This window comes from Mobula hypostoma, chromosome 10, assembly GCF_963921235.1.
Source record: "Mobula hypostoma chromosome 10, sMobHyp1.1, whole genome shotgun sequence".
NCBI classification, from domain to species: domain Eukaryota; kingdom Metazoa; phylum Chordata; class Chondrichthyes; order Myliobatiformes; family Myliobatidae; genus Mobula; species Mobula hypostoma.
Genome location: NC_086106.1, coordinates 14668984 through 14691358, shown reverse-complemented (window position 1 = coordinate 14691358; position 22375 = coordinate 14668984). Strand labels below are relative to the sequence as shown.

The 22375-nt window shown below is 42.6% G+C and overlaps 1 protein-coding gene across 1 annotated transcript in view; it reads left to right on the top strand.

Annotated features, from left to right (window-relative positions):
- psmd8 (proteasome 26S subunit, non-ATPase 8) overlaps positions 1 to 16938 on the top strand; it is a 42354-nt gene extending 25416 nt beyond the window's left edge. The window contains exons 4-7 of the mRNA XM_063061275.1: positions 1900 to 2065; positions 3476 to 3576; positions 12044 to 12155; positions 13972 to 16938. Coding sequence (XP_062917345.1) covers positions 1900 to 2065; positions 3476 to 3576; positions 12044 to 12155; positions 13972 to 14109 — 517 coding nt within the window. The 3' untranslated portion in view covers positions 14110 to 16938. The remainder of the gene's footprint in view (positions 1 to 1899; positions 2066 to 3475; positions 3577 to 12043; positions 12156 to 13971) is intronic.
- Positions 16939 to 22375: the final 5437 nt, after the last annotated feature.

Below are 22375 nucleotides of genomic sequence, written 5' to 3'. Positions count from 1 at the left end.
TTAAATCTTTTTATTAATTTTCCAAAATTATAAACAGAATAACAATATTGATACAGAGAGATTGGAATAATCTTATTGTTGATAAACATGTACAAAAAAGACTTCAAATAATACAGGTATAATATACTTCCAAACTCTTAATATAGTTAATCACAGGAAAAAAAAGAAAAAATAATGCAAAGAAAACCCCCCCAAAAAAACAAAAAAAAACTAAATACTAAACCCAAAAAGAAAGCAAACGGAACAAGGTTAGACCAATATCTTAAATCGAATACATTCATTAATGTCGTCAACTCCGCTCCTCTATTCGTGTATTTTAAGTTAATAAGAAGGATTCAGAAAAGGTCAAGTTACATCATATGTAAATGTTGACTATTTCACATCCTGACCCATTCTTGTTTTTATGCATTGGAGTCCTGGCAGAAAGATTGTAGTTGGACTTGAATTCATCTCTGGAACTCCAGGTTCACACTTACAACGATCATTAAACCATTACTGTTTTCAGCTGAAACAAAATCCCATAAGTTTGTTCAGACGAGCATGGCTTCGCCCAGATTTCTGGCCACGTTTATCCCTAAATTAATGTAACATTTAAATTCATGATGACCCTTCATCAGAACTGGAAAGGAAAGAGGCTGAAGCCAGACTCTAGGTCTAATGAAGCCAGGTCATTACTAAATGAATGGTGTTTAAGTCGTTATCTCACTCTGTCAGAACTGGATGCCGCATTCCCCCTGATCAACACCTCCACTAATTAACTCACCCCACTCCCTCATCACCACCACCACTACATACACAATGCATAGCATCACCTATGTACTGTGCAAAAGTCTTAGATATATATCATTACATTATGTCCCTCTGGTGCTTCCCGCTCCCTCCTCTCTCCCTTTTTTTCCCAACCATGATTCCCCTCTCCCTGTACCCTTCCCACTCTTAGTCCACAATAGAGACCCATATCAAAATCAGGTTTATCGTCACTCACATATGTCATGAAATTTGTTTTTTTTTGCAGCAACAGTAGTGCAATACATAAAATTAATACAGTGTGCAAAAGTCTTTGAGTATGACTTGCACAGTACTGTACATACAATCTGTCTATGTATTTTACAATTGCTGGTACACTGTTTTATAGGATTGCTTTTATATTTACACTTGTATTTTTATTGTGCTCCTATAGTTGTACAGTGGAGAGCATTCTGGCAGGCTGCATCACTGTCTGCTATGTTGGGGGGGGGGCACGGGGGTGGTGTTACTGCACAGGACCGAAAGAAGCTGCAGAAGGTTGTAAATCTAGTCAGCTCCATCTTGGGCACTAGCCTCCAAAGTACCCAGGACATCTTCAGGGAGCGGTGTCTCAGACAGGCAGCGTCCATTATTAAGGACCTCCAGCACCCAGGGCATGCCCTTTTCTCACTGTTACCATCAGGTAGGAGATACAGAAGACTGAAGGCACAGACACAGCGATTCAGGAACAGCTTCTTCCCCTCTGCCATCCAATTCCTAAATGGACATTGAACCCTTGGACACTACTTCACTTTTTTTTAATATATATAGTATTTCTGTTTTTTATCTATTCAATATACATATACTGTAATTGATCTACTTTTTTATTGTTGTTTTTATTTTATTTTTTTTTTCCCTTCTAAATTATGTATTGCATTGAACTGCTGCTAAGTTATCAAATTTCATGTCACATGGCAGTGATAATAAACCTGATTCTGATTTTAATTGAACTGCTTCGGATTTGGAGTAACAAATAGTTTGTTCTCCTTTACACTCGTACTGAAGAATGACAAGTTAAGTTGTAAAGGTGGCTGTAGTTAAATGTGGAGGTTTCATTGAATAGGGAATAACTTGTCATCGAGATATAAATACAAATTTTCTTTGACTTCACAGGGATGAATTGCCTGAGTCTGCCTACAAACATCAGCTATTGGGATTGAACCTGCTGTTTCTTCTGTCTCAGAACCGGGTGGCTGAATTCCACACAGAGCTGGAGAGACTACCTGCAAAAGACATACAGACCAACGTATACATCAAACACCCAGTCTCACTCGAGCAGGTAACCTAATGCTGGGGCATGGGCACAGAGTTCTCATACATCTGCTTGTAACCAATTAGACAAGGTCAAATATCATAAATACCAGAAATCTCAAATAGAAGTAGGCGATACTAGAAATCGGCAGTGGGTCAGACAACATCTGTGGAGAGAGAGGTAGTGATGACTTTTAGTTGATACTGGCTGTAATTACAGATGTAACAAGGTTTAGAAGTGGTGGGGTGGAGGTACATCTCTACCAAACGAGGTGTAAGGTGCTCCGTCTCTCTGCTAGCCTGCAGGTCACCCTTGGGCAAGGTGTAGCACTTGCTTAGCCCCTGATCAGGGTCATGTGAAGCCCTGGGAGCAGGTGGTGGATGGTTGTACGAGCAGCGGGTGCATATCACAAGACCTGTTTATGCGACCATTGATGCCAGGCAGACAATCTCTGAAGGGTATTGATAATGGCTGGGGTCACCCGTCTTGTAAAGACACTGCCCAGCAGGCAGCAATAGCAAACCACTTGTGTAAAAAAAAACAGTTTGCCAAGAAGAATCATGGTCAAGACAGATGGAAGACTATGATCACCCACATCATAGGGCACATCACATAATGATGGTGTTGAACATGGCTGGGAAAAAAAGGACAATGAGGAACAAAAGGGAAGTCTGTCAACAGGAAGTGGGTGAAGTTAAAAGAGAGGAGTTTGTGTGAAGCAAGGGGCAAAACTCAGTAGCAGGTTTTTTTAATTTCCTGGTCCTTGCACTCTTTCCATCCGTGCTGGGGAACACCTCTTGTCACTGGTAGCCAACCAGAAAAGGCCCCTTCATTCCAACTCTTTGCCTCCTGCCAGAGAGCCAATCTTCTATCCTTGCTAGTATCTTTCCTGTAATACCATGGGCTCTTGCTAAGCAGCTTCATGTGCGGCATTTGTTAAAAACCTTCTGAAAATCCAAGTAAACAATGTCTACTGACTCCTTTGTCACTCCTGCCTCTTATTTCCTCAAAGAATTCCAACAGATTTGTCAGGCAGGATTTCCCCTTGAGGGAGGCCATGCTGACTCGGCCAATTTTATTACGTGCCTCCCAAGCACTCTGAAACCTCATCCTTAATACTGAACTTAATTCAGGTTCTTGATTATTAAGGGTGTCAAAGGTTACAGGTAGAAGGCAGGAGAATAGGGTTAAGAGGGATAATATGTCAGCCATGATGGAATAGCAGAGCAGACTGGGCCAAATGGCTTTATTCTGCTGCTATGTCTTATGGTCTTATCTCTGGTTTGTCCAGTTCTGTTTTATGCTTTTTGTGTTTCGGTCTCAGATGTAGCTTTTCAATTATCCATGTTTAAAGGGCACCTAAAATATGAATTGAAAGTATAGTTTAAAAATTCAGGTTGCTATTTCCTCACAGGCTGTGTACTGTTCCTGTTTCAGTATCTAATGGAAGGCAGCTACAACAAGGTTTTTCTAGCAAAGGGAAACATCCCTGCCGAAAGCTACACCTTCTTCATTGATATTCTGCTCGATACCATAAGGTAAGTACCAGACCTCATCTTGGCTGACTTTGTTTTGAGAAACTCTACCCAAAGCTGTGCAGCCGGTAGGTAGCCAGTGGACTAATCCAGTAACTCTACAAGGTAAAGTTAGCTGTGAAAATAAAGCTTCAGTTTAAACATTGTAACTGAACCAATTCAGCTCGTTTACTTGTGTCCTTCAGGGAAAGAAACTTGTCCTTTGCTAACTTCAGTCTCACAGTAAAGGGTTAAGAAATGGGAGCATATTTATTTATTCAGAGATACAGCATGAAACAGGCCCTGATCTAACTCTAGCCTAGTCACAGGACAATTTACAATGACCAATTGACCTACCAACCTGTATGTCTTTGGAATGTGGTGGAGGAAAGACTAGAGCACTTATTTTACTTTATTGTCGCCAAACAATTGATACTAGAACGTACAATCATCACAGCAATATTTGATTCTGTGCTTCGCGCTCCCTGGAGTACAAATCGATAGTAAATAGTAAAAATTTAAATTATAAATCATAAATAGAAAATAGAAAAGGGAGAGTGAGGTAGTGTAAAAAAAAACTGAGAGGTGGGTCCGGATATTTGGAGGGTACGGCCCAGATCCAGGTCAGGATCCGTTCAGCAGTCTTATCACAGTGGGAAAGAAGCTGTTCCCAAATCTGGCCGTACGAGTCTTCAAGCTCCTGAGCCTTCTCCCGGAGGGAAGAGGGACGAAAAGTGTGTTGGCTGGGTGGGTTGTGTCCTTGATTATCCTGGCAGCACTGCTCCGACAGCGTGCGGTGTAAAGTGAGTCTAAGGACAGAAGGTTAATTTGTGTGATGTGCTGGGCCGTGTTCACGATCTTCTGCAGCTTCTTCCGGTCTTGGACAGGACAACTTCCATACCAGGTTGTGATGCACCCTAGAAGAATGCTTTCTACGGTGCATCTATAAAAATTAGTGAGGGTTTTAGGGGACAGGGCAAATTTCTTCTCAGGAAGTAAAAGCGCTGGTGGGCCTTCTTGGCAGTGAACTCTGCTTGATTGGATAAGTCAGGTCATTCGTGATATTGACCCCAAGGAACACTAGAGGAAATTCATGGGGAGAATGTACAAACTCCTTACTTGCAGCAACGGAAATTGAACTTGGGTTGCCTGTACTGTAAAGCGTTGTGCTAAGCACTATGTTACAGTGCCACGTAATCTCCTCCAATTTCACTCTATTTATTTATCTATCTATTTATTTAGAGATGGTACGGAATAGACCCTTCCAGCCCAACAAGCCACACTGCCCAGCAATCCCCCAATTTAACACTACCCTAATCACAAGACAGTTTACCACTAACAATTAACCTCCTATCCGGTATCTCTTTTGGCTGTGGGAGGAAGCCCATTTAGTCACAAGGAAAATGTACAAACTCCTTACAGCAAATCATAAACTCGAGGATGTCATACAGACACAGACACACTATGCTGGAGGAACTCAGCAGGTCAGGCAGCATCTATGGGAATAAACAATTGACATTTCGTATGGACAGCACAGGAGCTGACCTCCAAACTTGGGAACACACTGAACTGTAGCAGTGTCATGCTAACTGCTATGCTACCGTGATATCCATCTAATGTCATAGCTGATGTCCGAAATATACTCTTCAATCCAATCCCCATCGTCTAAAATCTCTGCAAAGATATTTAACCTCATACAGAACATAATGAATCTGCAACCACTGTTAAAGAATCATGGGAGAGTACAGCATTGAAATAGTCCCTTCGGCCCATCTAGTCCATACTCAACCACTTATACTGCCTAGTCCCATCGACCTGCACCCGGTCCATACCCCTCCCAGCCATGTACATATCCACACTTCTCTTAAATGTTGAAATTGACCTTGCATGCACCGCTTGTGCTGGCAGCTCATTCCACAATCTCACGACCCTTTTCAGTGAAGAAGTTTCCCCTCATGTTCCCCTTAAACTTTTCACCTTTCACTTAGCCTATGACCTGTAGTTGTAGTCACAACCAACCTCAATGGAAAAACCCTGCTTATATTTACCCGATAATTTTGTGTATCGCTGTCAAATCTTCTCTCAATCTTCTACGTTCCAAGGAATGAAGTCCTAACCTCTTCAATCTTTCCTTATACCTCGGGTCCTCCGGTCCGGGCAACATCCTTGTAAATTTTTTCTGTATTCTTTCAACCTTATTTACGTTTTACCTGTAGGCCACTTTCAATGGGCCTGTATTCCCAGATCCCTTTGTTCTACCACACTCCTCAGTACCCTGTTATTCACTGTGCAAGTCCTAGCCCTGATTGTTCCTGCTGAAGTGTAACACCTCGCACTTGTCTGCATTAAATTCCATCTGCCATTTTCCTTCTGGTCCAGATCCCACTGCCAGCTCTGAGTGAAATGGACAGCTAGGAAGATTTTCAATCTTGGTGTCACTTGCAAGTTTGCTGATCCAGTTAACCACATTATCATCCAGATCATTGATATAGATGCCAAACAACAATGGGCCCAACACCGATCTCTGTGGCACTCCACAGGCCTCCAGTCAGAGGCACCATCTACTACCACTCTTTGGCTTCTCACACAAAGCCGATGTCTAATCCAATTTAATACCTTATCTTGAATGCCGAGCGACTGAACCTTCCTGACCAACCTCCTATGTGGGACCTCGTTAAATTGCTCACTAAAGTCCATGTATTCAACATCCACTGCCTTGCCCTCATCAACTTTCCTGTAACTTACTTGGAAGCAGAGTTAAGATTGATTAGACATAACCTACCTCGCACAAAGCCGTGCTGACGATCCCTAATCAGTCCCTGTCTATCCAAGTACTCGTATATCCGGTCCCTTAGAATATCTTTCATTAACTTTCCCACTGCTGATGTCAGGCTCACCGGCCTATAATTTTCTGGTTTATTTTTATAGCCTTCCTTAAAGAATGAAGCAATATTAGTTATGCTCCAATTCTCTGTTACCTCACCTCTCACTAAGTATGATTTAAATGTCTCTGCTAGGACCCCTCCAGTTTCTGCACTTGCTTTCCACAGGGTCTGAGGGAATACCTTGACAGGTCCTCAGGAATTTTTTCATCCTAATTTGCCTCAAGACAGCAGACACCTCCTCTGTGATCTGTATAGGTTCCATGTCTTTGCCACTGCATTGCCTTACCTCTATAGACTCTGGTTCCGTCTCCCAAGTAAATACAGATGCAAAAAAAAATTTTTTTTGGATTTATTTAAAGAAGATAGATTGATGTCTTTTGAACAATTAATTGATAAATATTCTCTTTCATACTCACACATTCTGCAGTACCTTCAAGTTAGACATTTTTTACAAAAATATTTAAGCAATTTTCCTTACATATTGGAGGCTGACCTGTTAGATACTATTATATGAATCCTTCGATCAAGGGTTCTATTGGAAGAATTTATAATTTATTATTACAATGGGATAAGCGTCCTTTATCTAAGATTAAACAGGATTGGGAAAAGGAACTTAATTTGACTTTTATGATGGAGGATTGGATGCGGATTTTGAAGTTGGTTAACTCTTCAATTTGTGCTAGCCATTCATTGGTTCAATTTTAAATTGTACATCGTTATCATTTGACGAAGGAGAGACTTTCTAAAATCTTCTAATGTTGATAGTTATTGTGATGTAAAACTGAGATAGCTACACTGACACATATGTTTTGGTCTTGTTCTATATTGGAACAGTTCTGGAAGTCAGTTTTTCAACAATTTCTAAAGCACTTTTAAAATTAATCTACAACCTAATAAGTTAACTGTGCTTTTTGGAATAATTCCTCAAAATATTCATGGTATTTCTGTAACACACATAAAAGTTGCTGGTGAATGCAGCAGGCCAGGCAGCATCTCTCGGAAGAGGTGCAGTCTACATTTCAGGCTGAGACCCTTCGTCAGGACTAACATGGTATTTCTGTGTCTGACCAACATGTTATTGCATTTGTTACATTGATAGCTAGGAGGACCATTTTGTTGAAGTGGAAGGATACGTCAGCTCCCACTTTGTCACAATGGTTCTCTCAAGTGATGCTATGTCTTAGTTTGGAGAAAATTAGAAGTCGAACCTTTGAACCTTTATTTGATTTTGAGAAAAGATGGGGCTCATTTGCTCGTTATTATCATTTGAGTTAATTGATAGATTTTTTCCACGATCTAATTGTAAATCTTTTGGTATATTTTCTTTTCTTGCTGGCGGTTTGATGTTTATTTTTAGAAGCTTTTTGTATGACACATGGCTCCAGGGTTGTACAACTAATGGGTTCTTTTTTTTTTCTCACTTTTTCTGCTTAGTAGGTTTTTTTTGTTATCACTTTTCTTTTCAATCTTTAAGATAATGTCTTTTTTGAGACATTGTAAGTGTTGTTACTTCAATGTACTCGTGTTATTTCTTTTGTATAATATAACAATAAAAAGATTTGAAAAGAAACAAGAAAAAAAACATTTAAGATCTCCCCCCCCATCTCTTGACTCCACACATGGATTACCATTCTGATCTTCCAGAGGACCAGTTTTGCTTTTTGCAATTCTTTTTCTCTTAACATATCAGTAGAATCCCTTAGGATTCTCCTTCACCTTGTCTGTTAGAGCAACTAATTGTTGGGCCTTCTTTTAGCCCCCCAGTTACTTTCTTAAGAGTTTTCCTGCATTTCTTGTGTTCCATAAGTATCTCATTTGTTCCTACATAACTGTACCTGCTATGCACCTCTTATTTATTATCTTAACCGAGGCCTTGTATTTCTTGAAAACCAAGGTTTCCTAAACATGTTATCTTTACCTTTTATTCTGACAGGCACATATAAGCTTTGTACTCTCAAAATTTCACTTTGAAGGCCTCCCACTTACCAAGTACACCTTTGCCAGAAAGCAGCCTCTCCCAATCCACACTTGCCAGATCCTTTCTGATATCATCCAGATTGGCCTTTCTCCAGTTTAGAATCTCAGCCAATGGAGCAGACCTATCCTTTTCCATATTTAATTTGAAATTAATAGCATTACAATCACTAGCTGCAAGGTGCTCTCCTACACAAACTTCTGTCACCTGCCCTGTCTCATTCCCCAATGGGAGATCGCACACTCTCTCATTTGCGGCTTCTATGTACTGAAACTTCCTTAAACACACTTGACAAGCTCTATCCCATCTAGTCCTTTTACAGTGTGGGAGTCCCAGTCAATATATAGAAAGTTAAAATCACCTACTATAACAACCTCAAACAAGAGAAAACTTGCAGGTGCTGGAAATCCAATGAACACACACAAAATGCTGGAGGAGCTCAGCAGGCCAGGCAGCATCTCTAAAAAAAAAAGTACAGTCCTGCTGAAGGGTCTCGGCCCAAAATTTCCAACTGTTTACTCTTTTACATAGAAGCTACCTAGCCTGCTGAGTTCCTCCAGCGTTTTGTCTGTGTTGCTATAACAGCCTTGCATTTCTTCCAACAGTCTGAAATCTCTCTACAAGTTTGTTCCTCTAAATCCCACCAATTGTTGGGTGGTCTATAATTTAGCCCCATTAACGTGGTCATGCCTTTCCTACTCCTCAGTTCCGCCCATATTTGTCTCACTAGTTCTCCTTTCTGTCCTGATTGAGCTCTGCTGTGGCATTTTCCCTAACTAGTAACACTACCCCTCTCCGTTTAATCCCTCCCACTCTGTCCTACAATACTAACTGCATTTAAATATACGCATCTCAGAACACCAGTCCCACCACGCTCAACCTTTTGACTCTGTCTGAGGTCTTTACAGCATCTTTCTCCACAACCACTCTAGTCTCACTTGGGTACCAATCCTGAGGTCACAAACCTGGAGGCTTTGTCCTTTCGTTTAGCACTATCTCCCTGAACTCATTTTGCAGAACCTTGTCACTTGGCATATCCATGTCATTGGAACTTTATGGGCCACAACCTCTGGCTGCTCATCCTCCCTGGCACCCGGGAGGCAACATACCATCCGGGAAACTCGTCCACAGAACCTCCTTTCTGTTCCCCTAACTAATGAATCCCCCATCAACCACGGTTTGCCTCTTCTTCCCCCCCCCCCCACCCAATTTCCCTTGAATCACAGAGCCAGACTCAGTGCCAAAGACCAGTGCTGTGACTTTACTGTGCTAGGTTATCCCACCCCTTTCCCCACCCCAACAGTATAACAGTAACCAAAGTGGTTTACCTTCTGTTGAAGGGGATGGCCACACTGCTGTTGGTGTTGGGCTGTTGAACTCCTTTCCCCTTCCTGACTGTCACCCAGTCTCCTGTATGCTGTTCTCTGAAGTGGCCCAGTACAATGGGATTAGCCAGAACTTGTGCTAGCACAGGTAAAGTGGGCTGAGTGGCAGCTTGTGTTACTTCAGTATTTCAAACTGAAAGGTGCCTTTTCATTCAACGATTGGATTGAATGTGAAAAATTTGAATACACGATTCAAGAGTATTTCAGAACAGAGACCCTTGTGTTTCCCCAAAGCATCATTGCTTCAAGCCCCTAAACACTAACCTGAACTTCAAGTGAAGATTTTATAATGAGACTTTAGGGGGCGGCACAAGAACACAGCGTTTAGTGTAACAGTACTATAGCGCTAGCGGCCTGAGTTAAATTCCTACCACTGTCTGTAAGAAGTTCGTACATTCTCCCATGTTCCAAAGATGTGCGGGTTAGTAGTTTTATTGGTCCCATGGGTGTAATTGGGTGGCACAGTCTTGTAGGGCCAGAACAGCCTGTTACCATGTTGTATCTTCAAATTTAAAAAATAAAATATCCTTGTCATTCTTCAGTAACTTTTAACTATTTGCAATTTGCTGAGGCCTTGGGGCACCAAATTCCTCTTCGACCACTTGTGTTACCCAGATAGGGGGGGAGTTCTGAGGGTTGTGGATCTCCGGAATTTTCATCCCACAGATGCTGAGGCCAAGTCATTGAATGTCAGGCAGGCAGATTTTTGGGTCAGGAAATTACGTAGCGTCCTTGCTGCAGGGGGCCACAAGACCTGCCTGATAGTTGTTGCGTAAGGTCGCCCAAAAAAATGCACATGGTAACGTTGAGCCCTGTGAAATTGTAGGCAGAATTTAAGGGAGCTGATGGGTGAAAGCTGATTTATGTGGGTGCTGCAACCTTGGAGGGGAGAGATTATGATAGCGGTGGACATGTTTGAGGAAAGGGCTTAGTGTTTGTGGGTAGGGTAAAACCATGCATGTGTATAACTGCTTGGATTGTAAGACTGAAGGAAAAAATGTAGGAATAATTGATGTTCCACAACCTGGGACACTTGGAGCAAAATTCAGAAATACAATTTTTTTATCACTAGGAGAGTTAAATATAGAGTGAAAATATTTCAGATCGTTTAAAACAGTGATAATATATCTGATTCTGATGAATCAGTTCAATGAGGATACTATATCCAGTTTTGGTGATCGTTCATGGTAGGTGATAGGTATCTGGAAAAGGTTCTATGGCGAGGTTGCAAATAAGTCCATAATTCAGTCTCACTTTGAGCTAACAGTGTTTGTTTTGTCCCTCCTTAAGTTGGGAATTCTCCCATGGGCAAGCTCAATGGTGCAGGTTTAGGTTTAGTAGATGGATGTGTGTTGACGTACCTCGAACAAAGGCAGGGAGAGTGGAGATACAAGATGAGGCTAAACTCAGGTTGGAGGAGCAACACCTCATTTACCGTCTCTCTGGGAGATACAAGAGACTGCAGATATTGGAATCTGGAGTGACAGACTATCAGCAACTGTGGGGGAGGAACTGTTGTGTTAGAGTTGGAACCCTACGTCAGGAGGGTGCCTCCCTGCAGCCACCTCTCACTGAGAGTCCAGATGTAGGCTTTTGAATGGAAACGTCAGCAACTTCTTTCCTCCCACTGTGTTCTTTCAGCAAATCGTTAAAAGCAGCATTGTTTGAAGTACGAGGTGGCAGGTGATAGGTGAAAATGGGAGAGGGAGTAGAGAGCTGGGAGGTCGATTGGTGGAAGAGATAAAGGGCTGGAGAAGACCACGGAAGAAAGGGAAGGGTGAGGAGGTACCAGAGAAAGGTGATGGGCAGGTAAGAAGAGAAGGTGTGAGAGGGAAACAAAGGGGAATAGTGACGGGCGGGTAATTACCGTAAGTTTGAGAAATTGATTTTCTTATTCTGACTTCTTCCCCCTCCCCAGTGCCTTTCCTGTCCTGATGAAGGGTCTGGCCCGAAAGTCTCCACAGAGCTGTTGAGCTTCTCCAGCACATTGTTGCTCTGGATTTCCAGCATCTGTAGTACCTCTTGTGTCTATGCACGATTCAGTGCAAACATTCAGCAAGGAGTTGCATATATTTATCACTTACCCAGTTCTGTTGAAAAAAAACCAACAGATTTATCCACCAAAAATGCCATTCACATTAGTTGTCATCTTTCCAATGATACAATGGTGACCACACTTGTCATTTTTTTACACTGGGACATCCCAAAAGGCAGAGGTATCACTGTAACCTTTCCCCCCAACTCAGGGATGAAATTGCCGGGTGCATTGAGAAGGCGTACGAAAATATATTATTCAATGAAGCTTCAAGGACGCTGTTTTTTACCACATCAAAGAAGATGACCGAGTACGCAAAAAAGGTACGTACCTCGCGCCCGTAATCTCTTGGTAACTGGCGGTAGGCTTTTCGGTGACGCCGCTTCTCAAAGGTTCAGTGCTTGCTGACCAAAGTAAGTTTTGTGGGATTTTAGTGCATTTATGATAGAGGAAGGAATTTGCAGCGCACGATATGTATGGGTAGTTTCTTGTAATGTAAAGTTTAATGTAAAGATTTGGCATTCAAACAGGAGCTTCACATATTTTTTTATATAACATTATAAAGATATCTCAACACAAGTTGGGGAGGAAGGAAGCCTGATCACAAAAGTTGCACCCAGGGCAGTGATAAATATCTACTAGAAACAGTATTTCTTGGGGATAAGTGAGGGTGCATATTAGATTCAGGTAGTGAGTAGGTTTTGAAGTGAAGTCCCTGTTATACTAAACTTCATAATAAGTTCTATAACCATATGCTGAACTGCTTCTGAACGGTATGTAGGCTGGGAGATCACCACCCTCATGTCTTTTTTTAAAATTTTGTATCACAAGTTGCAGACCCTGAATCAGAATACAGGCCGGGCAGCTCAGTTGGTACAGTATTCTTGTGGACAGATTCGAAGTAAATTTATTATCAAAGTACATGTGGGGCACTATATACTACCCTGCGATTCATTTTCTATCGGGCATTCATGGTCGTACACGTACAATACAATCAATGAAAAACTACACACGAAGACTCACAAGCAGCCAATGTGCAAAAGAAGACAGACTGTGCAAATACAAAAATACAACTAATAATAAATAAATAATACTGAGATCCTGAGTTGCTGAATCCTTTAAAGTGAGTCCATATAGGTTGTGGAATCAGTTCAGTGTTGAGCTGAAGACTGAGCTGAGCTTTACTGAAGTATGCCTTTTCGATCTTTTATTTAGTTGCCATTTGTATTTTTTTTCCATGTGGGGGTTTAATGTTAGGTGTTTCTTTTCAAACTTGTTGGTTGCATGATTGTTCTGTTTTATGGCTCTCTGTGGGGAGGACAAAACTCAGGGATGAATACCGCATACACACGTTGACATTAAATGTACTGTGAACGGTTAAAGCAGTACCATTGACCTGAGGTGTGATCTTGCCCATGGCGGCGAAGTATCATGATCCTTTCAGAGGCAACTTCATGCTCAGGCTGGAAATAGGAATTTGAAGACAGGAACAGGAGGTGGGACTACAACTAGAGGTCATGGGTTAAGTGTGAATGGTGAAAAGTTTAAGGGGATCTCAAGAGGAAACTTCATTCAGAGAGTGGAATAGGCTGCCAGAGTCTGTGCAAGCTTGATTTCAATGTTTAAGAGAAGTCTGGATAGGTATATGGATGGTAGGGGTATGGAGGGCTATGGTCGATGGGTGTAGGCAGTTTAAATTGTTCGGTGCGGGCTAGGTGGGCTGAAGGGCTTGATTCTGTGCTGTACTTTTCTATCACTCTAAAATATGGAATTGGACTTGGAATATCAATGGATATGGGATTAGGATGGGTGTTAATGATTTACAAAGGTGAGCAGCATACTGAGATTTGGTTTGTATGGATATTACTGGTTATGAGATTTGAGCAGAGTGGAGTTATACCAAGCAGAATAGAAATGCTATTGAATGTGAGTCATGTGAATCAAGATGGGATGAACTTGGTCGAAGGACTGGGATGTGATGTGTCAGGAGATTGAGTGAGATTAGATAACCTGGCCTGAAATGGACCTTGTACAAAAAGTAAAATGTAATATGGCCTCACCTGAAGGGGCAAAGTTTTTCTGTGATGACTGAATTGGCAGGATCCTTTCACTCACTCCTGTCTGTCTTTCTCTCCTCAGAGGGGCTGGCTCCTGGGTCCAGATAACTATTACTCATTTACCAACCAGCAGCAGAAGCCAGAGGAGGCCACAATCCCATCCACAGAACTGGCCAAGCAGGTCATTGAATACGCCAGGCACCTGGAAATGATTGTTTAGCCAAGAGAGAAGACGGTTTTTTTTTTCAGGATGGGGAGTGGGTGGGATTAACTTTGTTTCTTTGGGGGTATGCGGGTTTGCGACGAGGGAATGGGCAGTGATGTCTGCACTCTTCAGATCCTGAAAGCTGCTGATTACTGTGGATCAATTACGTTGATGGACTGTGCTGAACACAGACTACAGAGCTGAGCTGCCCAGGTTTGGGCAGTTTCCATTCTGTGCACAATGTGTGGGTATCTACCCATTGAACCATTGAAACCTTCAGTTTTCAACAACTTGTCCTCCAGCGCCTCTCAGATTCACACCAATAGTCCGATGTGGAAATGTCAGTATTTTAGTTAAACTCCGTTCCAGCTGACTTAATACAAAGTGGATAGTTTTACGTGTAATCTGAGGAGCCTTGCTTATCTTCAAAATAAAATCAAGTCTATTAGCACAGCCTTGTGTCCTTTCATGGTTTTGTGGAAATATCCTGCTCCATCAAACAGCCGTTGATTCACAAGCCAGGACAAAGCTGCGTACTTCCTTGTCTTGGAGCCTTTCTGTCTACCTCAAGTCAAGTTTATTGTCATTTAACTATATACATGCATTCAGTATTTCTCTGGACCCGGGTATAAAGCACAGTAGTACATATAATGCACAATTAGCCCCCCCGTGGTGCAGTGGCATCAGCAACGGACTTCGAGGCGAATGGTCCCAGGTTCAAATCTGGCTATCTCCTAGCACGCTTTCCACCCCTGCGTGTCAAGCTAGTAAAACAAGACAAAAACGCTTAAAAAGTGGCAGATGTGCAATGAGGTATGGAGAGGAATAATAAGCACACAATAACTTAGGAAAGTAAGGATAAAGTCTACAGATGAATTGGTTGAGGCCCACGTTGGTCAGAATTGACGATGGATGTTGCATCCTAACTGTCTAGATACGCAAGCCTGGGCAGTACGATATGTTGCCCATGTAGCAAGCTCCCCCTCTCCATGCATCTGATAAACCAAAAGGAACGGTAGAGACCCATACAGTTTGGTACCAGAAGTGTCACAGGAGTTGCCAGTCAGCATTGAACGCAATTGCCTTAGGGACACCAGCTCTGGATTTTTCCCTCAGGGGTTTACTCATGAAGCCTTCCCCATGAGTGGCTGTAGCCACAAGGCAGCAGAGGTTTGAGATCAGTGCTTTCCTTCTCGATGGGCTGACAAACCCCATCTGTTTGAGGTAACCTGCCTTTGCCCCTTCTCCTGTCAGTAGAAATGATTCCACCAGGCTTAGTAGCTAAGCCACATGTGAGGGCCAGGAGTTGGACTTGGTTATCAGAGGCTATTTGAGGTGCACGCCATTGGGAGCATTTATTAGGTATAATTGGAGCTTGTCCCCATTACCACACCCCACCCCCATAACAACCTTAATAAATACAGTACACAAATAAACAAAGTAAAGTGCATAAATTAAATATTGTAGAGTACAGAATAGACTAACCAGTGACACTTCAAGTGCAATAGGGCAGGGAGTTCAAAAGCCTAATGGCCTGAGGGAAGAAACTGTTTCCCATCCTGACCGTTCTTGTTTTTAAGTATCGGAATCTCCCGCCCGATGGTAGAAAGTCAGAGAGCGATGGATGGGTGGGATCTCAAGGGTCCAGTGTACGCAGGGCTCCTGATGGTTGCCCCCGGGATACCCCGATGATCCTCTCGGCCATTCTCAAAGTCCCTCATAGGGACTTGCAATCTGATGCTTGACTGCTCCCATAACAGCTTAACTTCCGCTTGAATTAATTCTATCAGTCACGGTAATTTGTTAGTGTAGATGCAGCAAAGTGCTTAGTTCAGAAATCCACACGCCTTGGTAACTTTGAAATAAACTTTATTTGAAGTAAGCAAGTCAAGAGTCAGAGGAAAGTTCCAACCAGTCTTTGTACTATTACTTGGATGGTCCAAGGTGTGGACTGGGGTCAGGGGAGGTATTTGAATGGAGCATATATGATGGGTGAGAGATGTCATCCTGGGCATTTTGCATCAGAAAATTTAGCATATTGCAAGTTGGAACTGTAGCAAATTACAGGAGTTGATTTGGAAATGTTAATGACTGCTCCTCCATGAAATAACATCTTGATTGATTTTGCTTGCAGGGCAGTTAACCTGCAGTAACTTGGGATAATTTAATTCACTAAATTGTACAGAATTCTGTCTAAAATTGGAAATTGTGACAATGCAGGGGAGATGGGTGTGTCTGACTAAATTTGTGCCAACTGAAGAAATTTCTAAGTTCCTGAAACCTGATATTCGGGCTTCCTTGCTTGAGTTGCTCATTTAGTTGAGGTTATTGTCTGGTTTGAAATGGTCCATGCAGAACTTGGTTCCGGCCACCAGCGAACCTGCCAGCACAGCTGTCTGCACCCAGAGTGTCTCACAGGAGGGTTCCCTCGCTGAGTCGGTCCTGTGTGAAGGGAGAAGAAATGGCAGAATTGTTTTGAGATGGCCAGAGTAACCCTCTGGCGGTAGGTTTGGGCGATGGTCTACTACTGACCTAATGTTCCTTGCTCTCGCGCCCCTCAGCTACTGTGTGCTTTGCACAGTGCTGCTAAGCACCTTCTCATCCATATCCCAGCACGATAAAAAGACAGTATAAGGCATTGGTGTATTTGGAGTATTGTGAGCAGTCTTGGGCTTCCTTATCTGACAATGTGGTTGGCTCTGGAGACCAAGTCATTGGCTATATTTAAAGTGGAGGTTAATGGGTTCTTGATTAGTAAGAGCATCGAAGATTACAGGAGAATGGGGTTGAGAGGGATAATAAATAGCCCAGTCCCTATTTTTTCTTTTTTGTTTTGTTTTCTTTTATATAGTGTAGTGGGTTTTTTCCCTCTTCATTTTAAACTCACTGTTTTTTACTTCTCTCTTTATAAACTGATAAGAGGAGTATTGCTATTTTCCTTTTTTATTATATATTTTATATTAGTTTAACAATATCTATGATTTTGATAATGTTTGTCTTAATCTCAGTTTATATTGTTACTGTTATATATATATTTGAGATAATTCTCTTGATTGTATCTATGCTTCTTTTAAATCAATAAAAAGATTAATAAATATCCACGATGGCATGGCGGGACAGATTCAATTGACCCAACGGCCTAATTCTGCTCGGCTGTCTCATGGTCTTGCAGACTGCAGTTTTACCTCTTGGGCCTTCATTATCCTGATTTAGAATGTGACCCTGATGAAGGGTCTTGGCCCAAAGTGTCGACTGTTCGTTCCTACCTGACTTGCTGAGCCCCTCCAGAAACCTGGACGTGTTGCTCTGAATTTCCAGCATCTGCAAAATCCCTTGTGTTTGGGAATGTGTTGCTGTTCCTGCACAACTCCTGGATCTTAAACATGGAACACCGTTCCCAACAGGACCGGGAGCACCTTCAGTGGAAAGGGAACGGGGCATAGACAGTTGCCACCCCCACAATCGACGCTGGTCTCTCACATAACCCCCACGGCCTAAAAAGCCAGGCACCAGTGTGCTGACCTGAACCTTTCCATTACATGGGGTTTATAACCAAAGCGGGCTGCCCTGAACCTTGTTTCTTAAAGTCATCGCTGGTCCCTGATAGCATCCTGCACCTGGAGATGTCAGGAGGGACATTTTTTCCTCCCTACCCACATCTGGGGCACCATCAGCAGAACATAGAAATTTACAGCACATTACAGGCCTTTCGGCCCACAATGTTGTGTCAACCATGTAATCTACTCTAGAGACTGCCTAGAATTTCCCTAGCGCAGAGCCCTCTACATTTCTAAGCTCCACGTACCTGTCTAAAAGGCTCTTAAAAGACCCTATTGTATCCGCTTTCACCACCGCAGAGTCCAAGGCTTTCTCGCTTGGTTGCAGGCTGTGATTCTGCCTCAGCTTTGACCGGCTCCTACCACTGGAAGCATGGCCGTAAGAGAGGCCGAGGAATCTTCCCTGCCTTGGACTCTGCAATTTGGCCAACAGCTCTGTACGAGGCCCAGAGGGAGATGCCCATGTCTGGTGGGCCTCCACCCCCAAATCCCTGAAAGGTGGTGGAAAGTAACCGACCGAAATACAACGAGGCATCAAGAGAATGAGCACAGCGCGGAATAGCGGCATTACTTACGCCAAACCTACGGGCAACTTGGAATAATCAGAATCTGGGTTTAATACCATCAGCATATGTCGTGAAATTTGTTAAATTAGCAGCAGCAGTATGATGCAATACATGATAAAATAGAAAAAAAATGTAAATGTACATTAAATAGTTAAATTAAGGATAGTAGTGCAAAAACAAGTAATAAAAAAGTGAGGTAGTGATCATGGGTTCAATGTCCATTGAGTAATCAGATGGCAGAGGGGAAGACGCTGTTCCTGAATCATTGAGTGTGTGTCTTCAGGCTCCTATACCTCCTTCCTGATGGTAGCAATGAGAAGAGGGCATGTCCTGGGTGGTGGGGATCCTTAATGATGGACGCCATCTTTCTAAGGCACGGCTCCTTGAAGATGTCTTGGATACTAGAGGAGATGACTAACATTGCAACTTTCCATAGCTTATTTCAATCCTATACAGTTGCCCCATTCGCCTGTTAGAATGTTCTCCACAGTACATCTTTAGAAGTTTTCGAGTGTTTTAGGTGGCAAATCCAATCTCCTTAAACTCCTGAGGAAATGTAGCTGAAGTTGACTCCAAGTTCTCTGACATCAGTAGCAAACTGTAGTAACAACTTGCAATTTAAGAGAGAGAAGCGTAAGTCACATGTATCAGCATCGCAATGGGATAAAGGGAATTACAGAGGCATGAGAGAGGAGCTTGCCCAGGTGGATTGGAGAAGGGTGCTGGCAGAGATGATGGCAGAGCAGAGGTGGCTGAAGTTTCTGGGCATAGTTCACACAAGGTCCCACAGAAGAAGCAGTTCTGAAATGGCAGGGGTAGGCAACTGTGGCTGACAGGGCAAGTTGAGGACTGCATATAAGCCAAGGAAAGGGCAATATAAGGTAGCAAAAGTGAGTGGGAAGATAGATGATTGGGAAGCTTTTAAAATCCAAAAAAAGACAACTAAAAAAGTTATAAGGGAAAACTAGCCAATAATATAAAGCAGGATACTAATTTTTTTTTCAGTTAAAGAGTAAAAGGAAGGTGACAATTGATATTGGACCACTGGAAAATGATGCTGGTGACGTAGTTATGGGGAACAAAGAAACTTAAGTACTTTGCATCAGTGTTCACTCTGGCAGACACTAGCAGTGTGCCAGAGGTCTGTGAGTGTCAGGGAGCAGGAGTGAGAGCCATTGTCATTACAAAGGAAAAAGTGCTAGGCAAACTCAAAGGTCTTAAGGTAGATAAGTCACCTGGACCAGATGGACTACATCCCAGAGTCCTGAGAGAGGTTACTGAAGACATAATAGGTCTTTCAAGAATCACTTGATTCTGGCATGGTCCCAGAAGACTGGAAGATTGCAAATGTCACTCCACTCTTTAAGAAGGGAGAAGGGAGGAAGGCATAAGAAAGGAAATTGTAGGCCTGTTAGCCTAATCTCAGAGGCTGGGAAAGTGTTGGAGTCTATTATTAAGGATTAGGTTTCAGAGTACTTTGAGACTAATGATAAAATAAGTCAAAGTCAGCATGGTTTCTGTAAAGGGAAATCTTGCCTGACAAATCTGCGAGAGTTCTTCGAAAAAGTAACAAGCAGACTGGAAAAAGGAGAGGCAGTGGATGTCATTTGCTTGAATTTTCAGAAGGTATTTGATAAGGTGCCACGCATGAGCTGCTTAACAAGATAAAATCCTATGGTGTTACAGGAAAGATACTGGCATGGATAGAGGAATGGCTGACAGGCAGGAGGCAGTGAGTGGGAATAAAGGAGGCCTTTCCTGGTTGGCTACCAGTGACTAGTGATATTCCTCAGGGGTCAGTATAGGGACCACTACTTTTCACATTGTTTGTCAATGATTTAGCTAGTGGAATTAAAGGCTTTATGACAAAGTTGCGGATGATACAAAGATAGGTGGAGGGGTAGGTAGTGCTGAGGAAGCAATGTGATTGTAGCAGGACTTGGACAAATTGGAAGAATGGGCAAAAAAGTGGCAGATGGAATACAATGTTGGGAAATGTACGATAATGCATTTTGATAAAAGGAACAATAGTGCAGACTATTACCTAAAAGAGGAGAAGGTTCAAACATCAGAGGTGCAAAGGGATTTAGGAGTACTTGTGCAAGACTCCCAGAAGTTTACTTAACAGTTTGTGTCTGTGGTAAAGAAGTCAAATGCAATGTCGGCATTTTCCCAAGGGGAATAGAATGTTAAAAACAAGGAGATAATCCTGAAGCTTTTAAAGACGCTAGTCAGACCGCTGTTGTATTGTCAGCAGTTTTGGGCCCCACATCACAGAAAGGATGTGTTATCATTGGAGAGAGTCCAGAGGAGGTTCACAAAGATGATTCTGGGAATGAAGGGATATGAGGAGCGTTTGGCAGCTTTGGGCCTGTACGCACTGGAATTTAGGAGAATGCGTGGGGATCTCATTGAAACCTACTGAATGTAGAAAGGACTAGATAGGGTGGATATGGAAAGGATGTTCCCTCTGGTGGGGTGGATATCCAGAACTAGAGGGCACAGCCTCAAAATTGAGGGGCGGCCTTTTAGAACAGAGGTAAGGAGGAATCTTATAGCCGAAGAGTGGTAAATCTGTGGAATGCTGTGCCACAAACTGTGGCGGAGGCCATGACCGTGGGTATATTCAAAGTGGAAGTTGATAAGATTCCTGACTGGTCGGGGCATCAAAGGATATGGTGAGAAGGCAGGTGTATGGTGTTGAATGGGATCCAGGAACAACCATGATGGAATGGCAGAGCAGATTTGATGGGCTGAATGGCCATGGTCTTGTGGTTTTACCATCAGGAAGGAGGTACAGGAGCCTGAAGGTACACACTCTATTCAAGAATAGCTTCTTCCCCTCTGCCATCAGATTTCTGAATGGACATTGAACTCATGAACACTACCTCACTACATTTTTTTATTTCTGTTTTTGCACTACTTAAGAAGCATACAAATCAGCCAGAAAAAGTGGCTCACCTGAGGACTGGGAGAAATTCAGAGTTCAGCAGAGGAGGACAAAGGGCTTAATTAGGAAGGGGAAAAAAGATTACAAGAGAAAACTGGCAGGGAACATAAAAACTGACTGTAAAAGCTTTTATAGATATGTAAAAAGGAAAAGACTGGTAAAGACAAATGTAGGTCCCCCACAGACAGAAACAGGTGAATTGATTATGGGGAGCAAGGACATGGCAGACCAATTGAATAATTACTTTGGTTCTGTCTTCATTAAGGAGGACATAAATAATCTTCCAGAAATAGTAGGGGATAGAGGGTCCAGTGAGATGGAGGAACTGAGCGAAATACATGTTAGTAGGGAAGTGGTGTTAGGTAAATTGAAGGGATTAAAGGCAGATAAATCCCCAGGGCCAGATGGTCTGCATCCCGGAGTGCTTAAGGAAGTAGCCCAAGAAATAGTGGATGCATTAGTGATAATTTTTCAAAACTCATTAGATTCTGGACTGGTTCCTGAGGATTGGAGGGTGGCTAATGTAACCCCACTTTTTAAAAAAGGAGGGAGAGAGAAACTGGGGAATTATAGACCGGTTAGCCTAACGTCGGTGGTGGGGAAACTGCTGGAGTCAGTCATCAAAGATGTGATAACAGCACATTTGGAAAGTGGTGAAATCATCGGACAAAGTCAGCATGGATTTGTGAAAGGAAAATCATGTCTGACGAATCTCATAGAATTTTTTGAGGATGTAACTAGTAGAGTGGATAGGGGAGAACCAGTGGATGTGGTATATTTGGATTTTCAAAAGACTTTTGACAAGGTCCCACACAGGAGATTAGTGTGCAAAACTTAAAGTACACGGTATTGGGGGTATGGTATTGATGTGGATAGACAATTGTTCGGCAGACAGGAAGCAAAGATTGGGAATAAACGGGACCTTTTCAGAAGGGCAGGCAGTGACTAGTGGGGTACCGCAAGGCTCAGTGCTGGGACCCCAGTTGTTTACAATATATATTAATGACTTGGATGAGGGAATTAAATGCAGCATCTCCAAGTTTGCGGATGACACGAAGCTGGGTGGCAGTGTTAGTTGTGAGGAGGATGCTAAGAGGATGCAGAGTGACTTGGATAGGTTGGGTAAGTGGGCAAATTCATGGCAGATGCAATTTAATGTGGATAAATGTGAAGTTATCCACTTTGGTGGCAAAAATAGGAAAACAGAT